We start from the raw sequence: 18,328 nt of genomic DNA, 5'->3' as shown, positions 1-18,328 counted from the left end.
AAGGAATAGGTAGTGGGAAGTACCAGAAGGGCATGGCCATTCCTCCCAGCCCAGCTCCCTAGGGAGCAATGTGGTTCTCCTTGCTTCCTAGTAGGAGTGGCCTGACTGAACAGCTTTTCGGAAGGGTGCTCATGGGGCAGCTTTCAAAATTCGCCTCCTTCTCAGGATCCTGGAAGCCAGATAGTGCTCCTGGCCATCCAGGTGAGGTGAGATGGTTGGGGTAGGAGAAATACATTAGGGTCTCATTGTAGAAATTACTTCCTGATTAATTTAATGCTGCAAAAATCTCCCTGAAAAAGAGGCAACCCTCCTCCAGAGAGAGCATTGTATCTTTGGACTTTTCTTATTTAACCCATACAAGCTGTCTCCTGGGACCAAGAACCACACCTGCTTTATTCCTCTAGAACTAAAAATGCTTGTGATGGGTTTTCAGGTTAAAACAATATTATTCTCTACTTTTAAAATATTAGCATGTCACTTCATAAGCAAAGCAGAAGCAAAGACTCCTCACTTGTCAAACCTAATTTCCAGGCACTGGTGGATCCTTTTGGATTGTGCAATAAAAGAGCTGCTGGTTAAAGAGCAGGGGATAAAGTCACTTGCATGGTGTCTGGCACAGAAGCCCCTGACATTAGATAATTCCCGTGTGACACATAGAACACAAGTTGGGTATTTCTTCACTTTAGCACAGCATCCATTGGAGAAAAGAGCTGGCCAGTAGTGACAGGCTTATCTGGATCTTCTGATTGTCGGAGATTGTCACTATCAGGATGGTTGCTACCCACTCAATTTCCCTTTGACACAGTCTAAGTTGATTATGCTGTGACTATTTCAGAGGGTCAAAAAAATAATGAATGAGCCCCAGTAAACTGCAGAGAGTTCCTGGAGGCTTCCAGGGGTTGAATGTTCTGACAGTTTCTAAGAAGCTGAGGTCTCAGGGAGAATTCCCATTCAAAGGCTGTCACTCAGGCCACGGTTCACTCTGTCTCTGAGTCTCTGTGTCTGGTGATTTTGGGTCCGAAACCTTTCCCTTACCTGGACATTGTTGCTTCCTTTGACAGCTGAGCTGTCACTGGGAAGTAAAATTGATTAAAAAAAATTTTTAATGCCACAGCTGTTGTTTTTTACCTCAGCTGCTTCCCATAATTCCACAGATGGTAAACATATGTTTATAGACGCATAGAAGCAGCAGCTATTTTGGATGCCTCCCATCTTTAATTCTTATTTTTCCTTTCATGCAGAAAGTCAAAGTCACAGAACTGGGAAATCATATACATTTGTAGATTAATATTTCTGTGCATTAAGATTTTGGAAGCAGCAGGATAGCTAATGATATGCTAATGAGCTGACAGTTTTTATTGATCATAATGAAAGCCGACAAGTGTCTTTCTTGGCTTTTATGCAAGCTGGAATATTTTATTAACTGTCTTTAGGGCAGAAATACATGATTGGTTGCACTTTGAAAATCCTCCTTGTGAGTTTCCCAAGTCTTACTTTTTGTCAGCCTGTTGCCCGGACTTGAGTTCCTGCCAGTTTATAAACAGAACACATCTTCATTCATCTATTTACATGCCTGGCAGGAAACTCTCCCGCCCCTTTTTCTTTCCTTTCAAAGCAATTTGTTTCAGTGTTTTAGCATACAAAAAAATGGAACCATTTTCTTCAATATAAACAGAGATCTTCAGGGAAATAAGAGACTTAAAAAAGAATTAGCATTTGTTTGGTGGTAAAGGGGATTTCATTTGTATCAGAAAGCTCTGAGTGTTTAGGAGGCATGCCTAATCTTAGTTATAGTTATTCCATACATAAAAGGGTCCTAATGGCATAATTTTCTAATTTTTTATTGTATCTTCCTATATTTCTTACTGCAAAATGAAAAATGTTCTAGGAATAATGGAAATAATGGGCATTAATTCCTTAAACATTAAAGCCCATAATGTACAATCTATTTGGTGCAAATTTATATTTCAGTGCTGACTGCAGAGGTAGAGGGTGACAACAGGTGGATTAAAAAAAAAAATCTATCCATTTTTTCCCCCTTCTATTAGTACTAACTGTAAAAGCTTATTAATTTGGACTCTATACCTTAGGGATTTTTTAGATTTTCAGATCTGCTGAGGTTTAGCATTATACAAACAATGAGAAAATGGATTGTTTAGCAAATTAATAGTATAAATAAGATTGCAGGGGGAATATTAGGCTACCTAAAGCCACCTCTGTTTTCCAGTACTGAAAGACTGTTTCAGCAAACAATGTCTAATGCAAACACTTTGTTATTCATGTTTGATTAATATCTATTATGGCAATAAAGTCTAATTTTGATAAAAGAACCTCTTTGTAACATTATCTTGTTAGCACCTTAGTAGCCCTGGGCCTTCCTCAAATTGTGTATTTTTGCCTATAGTATATGGTAGTGGCCCTACGCTGGTTTTGTAACACATGACATGTGTATGGTTGGTTTATGATTTAGAAGTTCTTTAGGAAAGCTACTTGAAGTCTTTGATACCAGTTTCTCATAGGGCAAATGACCAGATGTGTTGATCCTAGGTCAGTGGTTCTCATTGAGGGGATCAAAATCAACTCAGAAACTTTCCCAAAACACGCCAAACTATCCTTTTCCAAACTCTTTGAAAATTCTGATCTGCACTTTGAGGTTAAAAACTAATGCTCTATGTGATCTTAACAGCTCTCAAAAGTATGTGGTCAAATATTATATAATTCATACTTTTCTGGAATTTGTTGCTTTTAAAATATTTTACTGTGTCTATGATTTGAAATCTACCACAATAGGAATAGCAGGGGATTCTGAGATGAAAGTATATGATCTTTCATCCTGATGGTATTTATAATCTAGTAATTCCACAGGTAATTCCACTGGTTTCCATTCAGTTCCAAATCAGTGAGATTTTTACTTTGTTCATATGGTAGGCATTGAATCATATTTTAAACACTATGAACTTTTAGAAAATGAACCTTCCTTCTCTAAAATAAGCCAATGGTTGACAATAAAGCAGGGTTTTATTTTTTATTAGACTCCACAGGGACAACTTTTGAAAATGCAGGAAAAATGCAGATTCCTGAGCCCACATCAACTTAACTGACATAGATTCTCTGGGGCCTAGCCCAGGAATTTGAATGTTAAGGAAATGCTCAAGTGTTTAGGAACTTAAGGAACTTGAAGCTTGAGCAACTTTGACAAGACAAATAAGACATAAAACATAGGTCTGAAAAATGAGAGCAAACAAAGTCAGCTGACATAAGCCCAGCTAATTTGCTCTTTCAGTTAAGTATCAATACATTTCAAGTTAAATGTGGAGAAATAATAGAAATTCTATCCCTTATTTTATCTTCTCTGGGAGAAGTTACAGTGCTGGAAGACACATTTTCATCTATAGAAGCCTTCATAGATGATTTTGTAGGGAAGAACTAAGTCCTATTGAGCTACTTTGTAACTTATAGTTTCATACTCTACAAAGCTCCTTTTGGTAGATTAGCAAGTGCTTCTTCATTGGCAAAAATCCAGTTGCTAAATGATCTACATGGCAATTCAGAATAAGACATTCTGGTTTTTGTGGTGAGGAAGGTGCTGGAATGCACACACTTGTATGTAGTCACATGCATACACATACACCCAGACTTCTTGGGGTTCCAGTTGATATTTGTTTTCTATCATCACCTTTCTTTTAACCCAACTTCAAATTTCATCCATTCAGCATCAAATTAACATTCCCATCTTGATTTATCTGGCAGAACAAGTTTTCATGCCAGTATGTGGGCTGACCTTTCTGACCTTTCTTCAGAAAAAATACCAAGTGCTTTGGGTTTTTGTGTTAATGAGCATTGGGAAGCTGTCAGCTCTTATTTCTGTTTTAGTTCAAGTCAACATCATTGACCTTCACCTAATGATCTAACACTTATACTCTTGTGCTAGAGACTAAAAGTGGAAATACAGAAGACAGAGGAAAGGTAGGGGGAACAATTTGTAATTTATCACACATCTAAAATTAGTAGGATCACTTAAAAAAAAAAGACAAGGAAAATTACTCTGTCCTATCTTAAATTGCTGGTTGATAAATAGGATTGAATATTTTCTTTCAATGAATTTTCCATTTTTTTTGAAAGGTAATTGCTAATATGACAAATGAAATCCAGATTTCTAATTGCCTTTTCCATGGAGGATAAAATAAGAATGATTTAGACAGAAGATAGATGGGCTCAGCCCTTTCCTGGTGCATGTGTTTTTACCACTTTTGTGTCATCCAGAATGACTAGCTGTCCTGGTCTGCCAATGAATCTCTTCACAGGTTTTAGCACTGAAATTTCCCATGTTCCAGGAAATCCCTAAGTCCTGGACAAACCAGGATGGTTCTTTATACTCTGGATTCATCCATGGTCAACCTGATTAGATAGAAGTTTTCTAATATGATATTTACTTCTCTCTATGATGGTCTATTCGTTGATGGAAACCTATTGCTTTGTCTGTCTGAATTGATTGTATATAAATATTTATAATTGTTATATACATAATCATGTATAATATTACACACATATATAAACATATATATTTAAAAGGTAATAAAAGTAGAGATCTAAAATGTAACAGGATCAATTTGAATTCCTGGGCAAGTGACGCAGAACTTGAATGCTAGAATTGTTAGCTGTATTATCCAGTACTTCTTTTTTAGATGAAGGTAAGTGAGGCTCAGAGAAGATGGCTGACTTATTACCAAAGTCCACCCAGTGGGTCAGATCTAGAACCTGCACCCAGGTCACCTGAATTTTTATTTAATGCCAAATGTGCTTCAAAGTGCCCTAACCTCTTGAAGGAGTTAATTTTCTTTGAAAAACTGAACAGTCCTGTCCCTGAGAGAAGCTGATTCACTTAGATTTTGCTTCATTAATTACTCCCTGGTATACCCCTACAAGAGATTATGAATTAATTTAAGGAGCAGTGGCAGACTCCTTCTCCACAGTAAGGCCGTCTCCTCTTGTAATCACAAACAGTGTATCATCCTCTAAGAGGAAGAGGTTAATAAATGTATATAATTTGGCTAAAGAGGTGCTGTGATCCTGTTATTTCTATTAATATTTTCAATTAATATTTTATCTTGAAATAACAAGCAGAAAACGACATTTGCTGATTGCCTTCTGCTGTTTAGAAGATGAGCACATAAATGTTAAATGTTACTCCCTCTGAATGTCTTGCAGCACTATCTTAAGCCTATATTTTATTTATAGATTAAGCTCAATATTCTGAACCAGCTTTAACATCTTCCATCTGTTCTATAATATCTCTTCCATCTAATCAGAAAAAAGAAAAAAAAAAAACAACAAATAGACCTAAAAACAGAATCTTAAATTTAACTTGAAAAATCCAAAAGCCAAGTCAATATTTTCATTGACAGATGCTGCCCCTGATGACTCTCTTAAATTTGGAGTATTCTTGCAGACTGAATTACAGTTTTTAAAAGATCACCTTTATCTGACAGATGCTGAACAAATCTAAAGATTTACCACTAAAGTCTCAATGTTACTCATTTGAGGAGTGAAGATTGTTATAGAATTTTCCTGATGTTTAGTTTTATTTCTTTGACTAAATGAATCAATAGAATCATTTTAGTCTGTTATTTGTTTCTTTCCACTTTTAAAGAAAGTCCTGAAAATCAGCAATATGTAATGTCCCAGGATGACTGGGGTGCTGAGGAAGGATTTTTATTGCCCCCATACCGTCTGGTGGTTTAAAGACACTGACTGATGGATCCCTGGAGCTGTGATCTCATTGGCATTAGCTAGTGTTAGCTAACTGTGACTTTCTCAAGTTGAACATATATCTCAAGATTTCCAGAAGAGGATGATTTGGAGTAGTTCAGTGTGAAAGGGCTAACTCATCTTTTGAATTTATCAGTCTTGTTCAAAAATAATCTGACCTGCCTGGCAGTGGGATCTCACAGGGCCACTTGACCTGGTGACTGTAATTGTGATTGCTACTTGTCTCTTCTTTATCAAGGGGATCATCCAAGATGGAAAAATCATCTTTATGCCAAATGGATACATAACACAGTGTCCAAACCTCAATCGCAGTAAGTAACAATTCAAAACATTTGTGGATTTTAAATATTATATAATGTTCATAATATCAGAGAAACACATCTGACTGCAGTGCTGACTTCTGAGATGGTGGGGATAGTGAAAGAAATTATATCTATTGGATAGTTCTGTGTATTTGAATTTTTTAAAAGACTGTTTCTTGTTTTTAAAGTTAAAATTTGAAGCTAAGAAAAATGTAACCTTAGTAGATTCTATATCTAGAAACAAATGTATATTTAATATAATTATACACACACACACTCTTATTTTTTATAGAACTATTCTTTGAACTTTTTGACCTGGATGTCAGTTTACTTCTTCCTCTTCTATAATATAGTACAATTTCTAGTCACTGTGCAATAAAAATTAGGGTTTAATTTCAATTTAAAATGTCATGTTGCCATTCTTTTTAATGAATGGCTCCCCCCACTTTCCTTCTTTCTTTTTTTACATTAAAAAAGGAAAGACCTGACTGGGTGTGATGGTGCAGGCCTGTAATCTCAGCAACTTGAGGCAGGGATTACAAATTGCAGAGAATAGCCTGGGCAACTGAGTGACTCTGTCTCAAAATAAAATTTTAGAAATGGGCTGGGAATATGCTTCAGTGGAAAAAAAAATACTCTGATCTGCCTGGCTGTGGTGCCCTTGGGTTCAGTACCACACACACACACACACACACACACACACACACACACACACACAAAGGGAATAAGGAAAGAAGGAAAAGATCTAGACCTAAAATTCTCTATGATTTTATTGAAATTTTAACCAAAAAAGCAAAGCAGAAATTCTTCCAAACAACCACTGTTTTAAATTTTTCTTTCTTATGCTAGCACAAGATCAATATAAATTTTATATTTTCTTTATTGAGCTTGCCCAACCTGCAGTGATTTCTTAAGCCTGGTGCAAGGAATAATGGATTTACAGGAGCTTTTGGCCAAGATGACTGCAAAAGTAGGTATCTAAATTTCACTTGTGATGTTTCATTTCTTTCTGTGTCCTATCTGGAATTTAGAATGATATGTTATAATGGAAATATTTCTAGCCTTGGCATCTGCAATACGTTACTGCAAAACTGTTTTATTCTTACTTGAAATAGGACCACCTATAGTAAACATAACCATTCAGGTCTTTGATACTATTAGGCTTTATCAAAATGTTTTTCTTGAAAAATGTTTGGAAGCAAGAGGCAATATGTATCACTGTTGATTCTCTGAGAGTGGAAAAAGAGTTTGCCCACTGGCCATTAAGCTACTAACACTGTGAGATGATATATGGTCAGAGCCACTGCTGCTTATAAGCTAATGCATTTTGGATGTAAGAATAATTGCCAGTAATCACAAGGGGCAAAATAGCTATTGTTAGGAACAGATTACTGTCACAGGAGGGCATTATATCAAATTTCTATTGTATGATTCGTTTCAGGACTGGTCCTGAGTTAAATAGGGAAGAAGACAAAGTTTGTCTTTTAGCACCTTCAGTTTTATGATTTTGCATGGCTGCTGCTTCTCCATTGCTCACTCGACAGGCATTTGCAAGGACCTGCTATTTGCTGGGCATCGTGTTGGGCCTCATGTTGGGCGCCAAGAGGCAATGACGAATAAGACGTGTTCATATTGAGTGGCTGAGCCAAAATTGTAAACAATTAGGGGCTTGAATATTTATTCATAAAGTGTAGGTTCATAATGAAAAGCCCTGAACTTCATAGAGAAAGGCAAAAAGAAAAAAAAAAAAAAAGAAAATGTGGTTAATGCTGCTGTTATGATACCAATCAGCTGTGGACATGAGTTCTGGCCTACGGCGAAGAAAGAATTAGGTTGGGCCTAAGAGATATTATACTCTGCAAAAGGAAGAATTTTAATAACAGTGAAAATGATACATTAATCCCATTCCACCTGCAGCTATGACTGCTCCCTGCCTTCAGCCATGGCATGTGGAAAAAAATTGGTAGGTAGGTAAATGATTGGGAGGTAGGGGCATATTTTGGGCCTTGGATTGTACCATTGAAGACAATGTTTCTATTTCAGACTAGATTTTTGGCCTACTGAAGTTCCCTTTTGTCTTGAAGGGAGAGATGGAATACTTTTGTAGGAGAGAAATTGTGACTGAGGCTTGAGACCTAAGGCATTAGCTTTTCACTTCAGAGTGCAGTGGAAATGTGAAACACAAGCAATTATTTGCTGTCCCAGCTTGTGGCATGTAGAGACTTTTATTTCATATTGTCTGGAGCAGCTTGATCTCAATACTGTTAATTATATTTTAGCATGCAACCAAATTTTTGGAACAAGAAACATGCCACTCAGTCTCAGGTGATTGCAGTTCTCCATTCACCAGCTCTGAGGATGCCCTTTCCTTTCTCATTCTTTCCCATTGCAGGGAATGCCATTTTCCTCTTTTTAGCTATACATTGTCTAGGAGCTACAATGAACTCTGTCCTCAAAACATTATTATGTAAAATGGGCATTTGTGAGACAGAAGATATTTAATTGTGAGAAATTGCAAGCAGAAAATGGTTTAATCCACCTTCTAACCCCCTGCTGCCCCCTCAACACTTTGGCAGATTTATAAGTCTGTTCCTTCCAAACTGTGAATAGAATTATGATTCTACAACTGAGTACTTCCATTTTCACTGCATAATTGGAATCTTGAACACGAACTGGCAATTTTTTTTTTCTTTTTCTGTAACGGGCCAGCTATTAAATTTAGGACTTTGTAAGCCAAGATGGAAAATTGAAGATATTATATATACTTGTTTTACTTAAACACAATCATTTATAATAACTTAAAATATAACCATTGAAAAATGTAAAAAACATTCTTAGCTCACAGTCTGTACAAAAATAGGTGGTAGACCAAATTTGGCCCATGGGTCCTTGTTAAGGGTTTGTCATCCCTTGATCTAGATGAAACTGGAAAGTCACTCATGCTGGGTGATATTTATGGACAATTTACTGTTCCATACTGTTCGCTGGTTTCAATGCTTTAACATTTTATATACACTGTCACTTTAATCCTCATAAAAATCCTGTGTACTAGATTAAATGTATTAGCCTACTGTATGGATGAGAACAAAGAAGTCCAGAAAGGTGAGGTAGTTTTTCCTAAGATAATGGATGACAGAGTTGGGACCTGTACGTAGGTACTTAGATCCTGAAGTTTGGATCATGCCTGAGAAAGTTATTTTGGAAAACAGGATGTGAAAGAGAGATTGAAAATATAAAGAGGGAATGACCAGTGGAGAAAAGGAGGTGGATGCTACCGGCAAGAAGATAGAGATGTCAGAAAGAAGATGCAAATAAAAAGAAAGGAAGAGACAAATTCATGTTTGATCACTTACTGAGCAGAGCTGAAGTTCTCAGATGTACCTGTTAGAAGTGAATAGAGCTTATAGTAACCCATGGAGGAAGGCTAGGGCAAGGACAAGGCCTTTTAACTTACCCTTTGGCTGTGAGCTCTTCTTTTCCTTGGAAATTTGTGGAAATTCTTTGAGTCCTGCATGTTGACATTGTGTACATTTCTGTCAGAACCATTCAGGACTACCATCTATTTACTACATTATCAGACTGCTCAGGTTCAGTCTTCAATCCTAGGCTAGACCAAGTGAATTTTCAGGAAAGAATTTAAAAAACAATTCTCAAGAAAGATTTTTTTTCCCCTCTAGCCAGTGCCTAAGTCTGAACAGGAAGCACTTACTTTATGCTTTTGTGCAAGGCTTGTTTCTATTTAGTTTACTCTAAAGCTGAAGGTATAGACCTCTTTGTTATTGTTGTTCTTTCACACCTCAGTGATCCACAGGAGTATACCACTCCCCTGACTTCCTCTGAAGTTCTGTCATGTGGTCTTGCTATTGTGGGAGCTACCCACTGGTTAGGCCAGGTGTATTGTGATAAGGTCAGGTGATAGGGTCCTCGAAGTATATGGAATTGATAAATCCCCCAAGACAGTGTGTGGCCTGGGAAGAGGGAGGGAGAGAGAAGCCAAAGCTTTGATCCTTCCAATAAATCATTTCTCAGTGACATGACAGTGAAACTACACATTGATCTTGTCCCATGGCAATACAATGACCCTTGGAGGTCAGATGAGCAATGGACTTTGAACCCCGAACCCTCCATTCCTGCCCTGCAAAACCATTGTTTTAATTAAAACCTGTGCCCAGAAGGAATAAGTTCCAGATGTTTGCAATATTTTGTCCATGTCCTGTTAAAGTCTTCAAGGACTGAGACACCCCGACCCCTTGTGCAATGTAACCTATATAAACCCATACGTCCCCTGCATTTGGGGCTATTTTCTACCCAGAAAGTGAGTCCGCGGATGCCTGACCCCACTGATGAATAAGAGGCATAGCTGATCCTTGAGATCTGCTCCCATCTTGATTATTTGTACTTTCATTATGGTGCTGAAACTGTTTTGGTTATTTTTGCTTACAGTCCTGGTCTCAAATCCCACCTGTGTTGTAATCCCATTTTACTTTTAAGTTCAGGAAGAAAAGACTAGAGACTGGGAATTTCTTGGTTACTTTCATTTAAATCTTTGACAAATCTGTGTAGGCTAATCAAGCAGCACTCGAAGTGGCATTTCAGCTTGTAACATATTTAATTTAGAGATTTCATTGTTACAAGGGGCTCAATAATGATTTTTCAATTAAGCTTAAAGGTTTAACAATGGAAGGTTTCTTTTTTCCTCTTCTATGTAGCGAACTCCAAATAAATAGCATTTCAAAGTAAAAAGCAATCTACCGATGACTAATATACTCAGATCCATTCATTGACCTCTTACTGTGAAAAAGGCCTCTGCTGTCTGTCTTTGAATGTGTAGAGTTAAGAATAAATGATTCAGTCTATGGTTGCTTAGATAAATGCATGAACAAAGGTAAAACAGAATAGAGATGTAGATTTGATACCATATCTATTCTGGATCTGCAGGCATTCTTGGAGAAAATGGCAGGCAGTGTAGAAATAGCTTTAGAAAATGAATTTGTATAAATTCAATTTGCTTAAATTCAGCATGATAATACCAATGACAGAAAATGTAATTCATTTTTTGATTCAGAGTTGTTTTTCTCCTTTATTGTTGTTATAGGATTTAGCAGGGAAGGCAAGATTACATATTAAATGCCTTTGAAAAATTAGCTTTTTTGCCTTAATATTCCTTTGCCTTTGCGTCTGTCTGATGCACTCTTATTATTATAGAGATCAGTGCTTTCCAATGTTGTCAGGAAAGGCTAAATATATTAAAAATAAAAACAAAGTTCAGAAGGGGAACAAAATCCATTAGATTGAAATTGATGTTTTCCTTAGGAATTGAGTTCTGTAGATGGGTATAGTTCAGCTTTGTTGGACCAGTACTGATAATTGCTGATATTAACCCACAGGCAAGCTCATAGATTTTCAAGGAACTTGAATAGATTCAGAATTGCTGTTTGGACTATTTAGACTTTAGAAGGTGTCCTTGAAGTGATAAGGAATCTAGAGTTGTCCCAGGTTTTCAAAGTGAGACAGGTACTCTTCTGCTCACAGATACCCTATTCTAAGCCACTTTTAGGAGGCATGCAGATCTATTTCAACTCTTTTGTGGAATCATGTCTCAATCACAACTTTATGTAGAAACTTCTGGGGTTTATAGAAATGAAATAAAGATTGTAAGTGATAAATGAGTATTTCCTTTTTATTATCTCTGACCTATACACGGCTAGCTAACTTAACCTTACCAAACTCTTAAAGAAGTATATTTTATCTGGGTTTCCTAAAGATTTCCCATAGATCCTAATTACCATAGATTCTAGCAACTGTATAATTAGGTCAGAGTTTTAAGTGAAATATGAATTTTTTGAAGATCATCTTTATTGTAAGGAGTCACAGGAAGCTAATATTCTAAGCATAGTCAACTCTTAGTTCTTTGGGGCTGATCATGGTACATGTGGCTTGTCTAAGATCCTATTTATTATTTTCTCTGCCCTTTGCTACCACCCACAAAAGACATAGACAAGTTTTTCTCAGAAATTGCAAAAGCTTGGAGGAAGAAAATAAACCAAATAACAAACCAACAGTTGGAATTACACATGGGTTTCATTTCCAAAGGATAGCATGGTTGTGAGTAATTTAGAGGAGCAAGTATGGAATGAAACTATGGTTAACCTAGAAAGATAGCAGGAGTAATTATTCCTCAGACTCAACCATTGGACCTGAAGTATTGGTTCATATTAGTTTTTGTTGAATCAAAGATGGAATTGATCTCCTGTATGGGGAGAACACTCAAGACATGGAGACATGAGTGCAATTGATAAAGAGAAAATACAAGATGAAGTTTTAGGAACTGGTATTGGTTTCTCAAGTATGGCAGTCTTTATGTAGGGGAAAGGACCACAGGGCAATATTGCTCTTGCGTAGAATTCAATATGGATGTGACAACAGACAGTTCAGACCCATGTGACATATTCAGATTTTTTCGCACTAGATTTTCATTTGTTTGGTTTTTGTGGTGCTGGGACTTGAACCCAGGGCCATGTGTATCTTAGGCAAGCACTCTACATTTAGCTACATGTCCAATGCCACACTGTATTTTGAAAGGTAAGCTGGAGTTGGCTGGATTAAAAGTGATTAGGAGGGAGGACTGAAACCATATCATGAGAAGCTGTTAAGGAAACCTGGTGGTACTAATTGTGGTCTAGAGCAGATGTGAGGCTTGGAGATCTTCCAATATTTGAAAATTAGAGTTGCCCAGGATGGGTTACAGGGCAAAATAGATGTAACAGGAAAAAGGATGAGAGATTTCACAGCTCAAACCAAGGAAGTTATTTCAAACATTCAGAGCTAATGAAAAAAGTGGGTTCCCTCAGAGGACAGTGAGTGCCTGCCTCTGGAGATGTACAAACAGAGGATGATCACTGTGACTAGGGTGCATATCCACACCTAATAATCCCTTCAGAACTGGAGATTCTAAGACTCTGTGATTAACGGTAACAATTGGGTGGCCTAGAAAAATGGAAAAGGTTATTTTACAGAATCCTGATCTCAACTGGCGGTTTGCTTACCTCCCCTGACCTTCATCTGAACACCAAAGCAAATTCATGGGGTGCTCTATTTGGGGGGGATCCTGACCTAGGGAGAAACTAGGAGAAACTAGATCCTCCTATGACTTTTTTTTTTTTTTTTCTTCTGTTTTCCTCTGGTCCCAAGTCCCCAGAAGGTTTTTTTTTTTTTTTTATTATTATTAATTGACAGTGACTTCCTAGCTCATAAACCATGACACTCTAGTTAGTGTGTGAAGAACATGGAGAGGATAGTGGGAGATAAATGTAAGTGCCCTGGAGTTTCTGATTAGATCTCTGGTAAACATTGTAATCAGTCCTTGAGAACAAATTCGTTACCTGTGTTTCACTGTGTGGGCTCCAGTTGAAAGTACATACCTTTATGAACACCCATGAGGTTCCTGCAATAGAGTTTAATGTCTCATTTGGTGTTCATTAGACCATGCCAGCCAATATGTCTTCAATTTAGAGTGATTCACCTTGTGTAAAAAAAAAAAAGATACAGATTCTGTTATGAAACACTGAACTGAATATTCTTTCTCTTCCCGCTTGGATTTTTTTTTTTCCTTGTTGCTATTGCTTTGTTAGGACAGCACAATTAAATTGCACAAATTTTGCCCAGTAACACTTTTTTTTTTTTTTTTTTTCAGCTAAATTATGCAGAGACAAGACTTAGTCAATTGGAAAACTGTCATTGCGAGAAGACCTGTCAAGTGAGTGGACTGCTCTACCGAGACCAAGACTCTTGGGTTGATGGTGACCACTGCAGGAACTGCACATGCAAAGTAAGCCTCTTTGTACATAAATAACATGAAACAGTTTTATGGGGAAAGGCTCATTACAGTGTAATTGTGTTCTTTAACATATAATGTTAATTCCTTTATACCTACCACTCCTTAGCAATCTGAGCAATTGTGAAGCAATTCTGAGAAGTGTCATTTCTAATGTAAATACTTGGAAATTAAAATTGACTTTCTTTTGACACACTGATTTGATCTTACATTAAGACCTTACTGTTTGAAATTTGGAATTTGGGGTGTGGAGGGAGGAACAGACTCCTTTGATTTTCAAACGACATAATGGTTAGCTTTATTCTCAACTTTTCTCTGCTAGAATAAAATTTAAAATGGGAGTTTACTTAGTCTCTATGTGTTTTTGTTATATTTTGCAGGCTCTCTGTCATCTGTTTCAGAGAATCGCAAGATTTCCCTACTCCTTACCTTTTAGGGTATTCATTATTTGTATACTCCTTCATCTGTTTCAGAGAATTATAAGAACCCCTTCCAAAAATTAGTATGTAAACCCTGTTGAGTTGAAATTAGTTGATAAATATCTGAAGAATGCCATTGTTTATCCAGGAAAATACAAAATGGGTTGTTAGAGTCTCAGAAATGATTGACAGGGTCTGCAAAAGGTGTTATTTATGTTCTTGTAAAAATAGCTTTTTGTTTTCTGCCTAATCTACTTAGTCCACATGGGCAGGTGGGATGAAGCCAGTGATGTATATCAGAAAAGTAATTGAGGTGACAGAGGTTCCTTCGGGCTAGAGAAAATGCTTTATTTATAGTCTTGGAGTGGACTGGGAATTCCCACACTACTTTTGTTTCCCTGATGAGATTTTGGGATGAGATGTGAACTTTGTTCACCACAGGAGAGTTTCAGAGGATGCCGCTGAGATTCCTTTCCCTGTCTTCCCTTCTTCAGAGTGGCGCTGTGGAATGCCGAAGGATGTCCTGTCCTCCTCTCAATTGCTCTCCAGACTCCCTCCCTGTGCACATTGCTGGCCAGTGTTGTAAGGTCTGCAGACGTAAGTACTGACTGGGGGATCACATTGACCATCTGTGCTTTGAGATTTATTTTTCCTTCTGTTTGCAGGATCCAACAGATTAACATCGATGACATGAAGCACTGGCAGCTGATATAGTATTAAATGTGTAATAAGAAGAGTCATGATATTTTAATCACTTGTGGATGCAGCAGACATTTTTGCATGGATTTTTTTTCCTTTGTAAAACATTCCTCATATCAATACTAATTACTATTCTCCCATTCTATGTGTAGGGAACTTGTGTTCACAGGGATTAAAATCACTTGTCCAGGGTCAAACAACTGGGTGGGTGTGATCTGTAAAGTTACAATTTCAAAATTCCATGTGCATCCAACTAATTCTGAATGATCAAGTTACCTATTTCTGTGTTTTGGCTAGATTTTCTTATTATTAAGGGAACTTTGTTAGACATTTCAGGATGGTATTCAATCAAAATATTGAAGCAGTTTCCTTCACTGTTGATTGGTTCACATAATACGATGATTTAAAAACCCCTTTCACCTGTGTTGCAGAGGGCACTGTTTCACATGAAACAGTGAAATGAACACTGAGGCAGCAGAAGCCAGGGCTGTCATTTAGAATGCTTGCTATGTGCCCTGTTCCATGCTGCGTGTCTTAATTCTATCAGTCCGTTGAATTCTCATGACAATGCATTAGGTAGGTAATTTTACCCTCTTTTTACAAGAAGGTTAGTCTTAGAGGAATTAATTTACTAAGGTCACAGGGCTGGTGAATGGCAGGGTGAGTTGTCAAACTAGTTGTGTTTACTGCAAAGCCTATAGTCTTTTCATTAAACCCTATGGTATCTTAAAGAGAAGAGAGTTCTTGTCAGAAGCCTGGCATCCCATGGATAGCTTCCAAGGTCATTTATTTGCCAAAGAAGGATGCCAAAATCAGTGGACCTTCAAGGCACAGTGGCAGTACTGCCAGGAATAGCCTGTTACCTCCTACAACAGTGGAAGCTGGTAGCTGGTCTGGTCACACCAGCCCAAACATTGTTGAACTCTTTCAAAAGGAACTTTGGAATATTTCTGCTTGTCATGGTCGGTTGTTCTGGAGTTATTCTAGAGGGAGAAGCTTTCTTATTTATGTTCCAAGGACTTTGGGAAGTGAATGTCTGACTAAACAGTTAGCCCAGGTGCCCGGATGTTGAATTATAGTTTGATCCTGTGATAGAAAGTTAGTTATTAGTAGCTGCAGGTTACCTTTTTCCAATGTTGATATTGTATATAACCATCAGCAAGGAAAGAAATTGAAAAAAAGATTAGGACTTTGTTAAGAAATATCAATTTGAGTTCCCCATGCAGATTTGTGAATACTTGGGAGATGTTTGGGTATGGGAGTAACGGATCCTTCAGATGTTTTGTATTTTAGCCTTTTAATGTTTTTGCTTTGATTTTCTTTAAAACCATAAAAGCACTATGTTTATTATATAACATTTGAAAACACAGAGTAGGATAAAGGTAAAGATAGAGAATTTGCATAATACTGTCATTTGGAAAAAATCACTACTGAAATTTAGCAGATTGCATTTCAAGAGATTTTTTTTGTGTGTGTACAGTTGAGGAGGTCATACTGAGCAGACAATTTAGATCCTATTTTGTTGACTTGACATTATCACTTAAGTATGTTTTTTAGAAGCTGTATAAATCTGATTTTGGTGAGTTTCATGGCGTCCTGCTCTTTGGTTGTTGCATAGCTTATTTAATTGTTCCCCAGTTGTTGGAGGTCTAGGTTGATTCCCACTTTTTGCTATTCTAAATTACTCTTCTATAGTATGTTGCATATTTTTGTAGTTTATATTTCTTTAAGACAGAATTCTCCAGAATAGAATTATTGGGCCAAACACTGACATTTTCAAGGACATTAACGCACATCATTAAATTGTCTCCTCACTAAATTTCTGTGAGATAGTCATTTTTCCTTATTCTAATTCTTTGAGAGATTTGAGTTTTAAAAACTATTTCATAAAGTTACTCAATTTTATCAAGATGTAGATGCACATGCTAACTAAAATATCAGTGTTTTTTTGGTCTTTGTATGGAATTCATAGCAATTTATTTAGGTGGCCCTAATTTTCTCAGCAGCTCTGATTGATAGTTCGACGTGTTCAGAGTTTAATAAAGTGAGAATACAAATAAATTATTAAGGAACACTACTCAAGAAAAAATTAAAAATAAATGATACAGTGTACCTTAGGTAATTAGAAGGTTGAGAACCTCTGGCCTGGATGGCTTTCATCTCTTACTAGGTTTTAATAGAAATATGCATTAGGCAGTTCTGGAGTGTGGGTGCCTGGAACAGTGATGGAAGAGCCCTCCCCCTGTCAGAGGAGCTGGTGTTTCATTTGGAGACCTGGGTTTCAGTGTGCAGAATTGTAAGTGCAGTAACAGCAGAGTTGTGTGTGGAGCCCTGTTAGAACAGGGAGGGCACTGGAAGGATGGTTCCTATGGGAAGAGGAGAGGTAGATATTCCCAGCTTTCTAGAAGACAGCTATGGTGGGTTGATAGTAAGGGGCTGATAGGGGGAAGATAGAAGAATGAGGGTGGACAGAGCAGAGTTCTAACAACAGTCAGTGGAATTTCTAGAAGTTTTTGATTATCTTCACACCAGAAAAATTATAAAGAATATTACTTTGGTTGTGCCTTTTAAAGTTTTTGAGTCGTGGGGAAATACATGGGCTAACTAGCTCAATTCAGCCATTCTGCAATGTGTGCATATTGCAAAACTTGTATACCATGAGTAATATATATGTATATATAATTTGTCAATTAAAATATGGAAAATGGCAAAGAGGAAAAGTTGTAATGGGTATGAAGTGCATACAGTTAGATCTTGCTTTTAAACTAGTTTGACAATTTGAATTGTTTTGATTGGCTCTTTTAATCTGTTCACATTAATGCTATTATAAATATAGTTGAAGGCACTATTTATTGGATACTTATTTTCCCTTGGTTTAGTCCTTATTTTTTCTTTTTTCTATTTCTCTGGAGAGTTACCTGAAGTAAATTTCTTTTATGTGACATTTTTTCTAAGACTCTCTTTCAGTTTAGGTGAGGCAGTATTCTAGGGACACCAAGAGAAGGTAAGCTCTAACTCAGAAAAAAGGAGTTGATACATAAAAACCCATTGTTGCTGGGGGTGGTGACCCACACTTGTGATCCCAGGAACCTGGGAGGCAGAAGCAGGAGGATCACAAGTTCAAGGCCAGCCTCAACCACTTAGCAAGGCTAGTCTCAGTGAAGCCCTAAGCAACTTAGCAAGATCCTGTCTCAGATAAAAAATAAAAAGGACTGCCCCTGTAGCTCAGTGGTACAATGTCCCTGGGTTCAATCCCCTGTAGTAAAACAAACAAGCAAACACGTTGTTTTGTCTGCTGACTTCTT

General features: G+C 37.2%; 1 protein-coding gene across 2 annotated transcripts in view; it reads left to right on the top strand.

Annotated features, from left to right (window-relative positions):
- Window positions 1–18,328, top strand: part of Nell1 (neural EGFL like 1) — an 865,354-nt gene that overhangs the window by 221,097 nt on the left and 625,929 nt on the right. For both annotated transcript variants that reach the window (XM_047517024.1, XM_047517023.1), the window contains exons 6-9: window positions 6,008–6,080; window positions 6,959–7,041; window positions 13,765–13,899; window positions 14,819–14,921. In XM_047517024.1, the coding sequence (XP_047372980.1) occupies window positions 6,008–6,080; window positions 6,959–7,041; window positions 13,765–13,899; window positions 14,819–14,921 (394 nt within the window). The remainder of the gene's footprint in view (window positions 1–6,007; window positions 6,081–6,958; window positions 7,042–13,764; window positions 13,900–14,818; window positions 14,922–18,328) is intronic.

This window comes from Sciurus carolinensis, chromosome 11 (assembly GCF_902686445.1).
Source record: "Sciurus carolinensis chromosome 11, mSciCar1.2, whole genome shotgun sequence".
NCBI lineage: Eukaryota > Metazoa > Chordata > Mammalia > Rodentia > Sciuridae > Sciurus > Sciurus carolinensis.
Note: the sequence above shows the minus strand (reverse complement) of the source record. Positions and strands in the feature narration are given on the sequence as shown.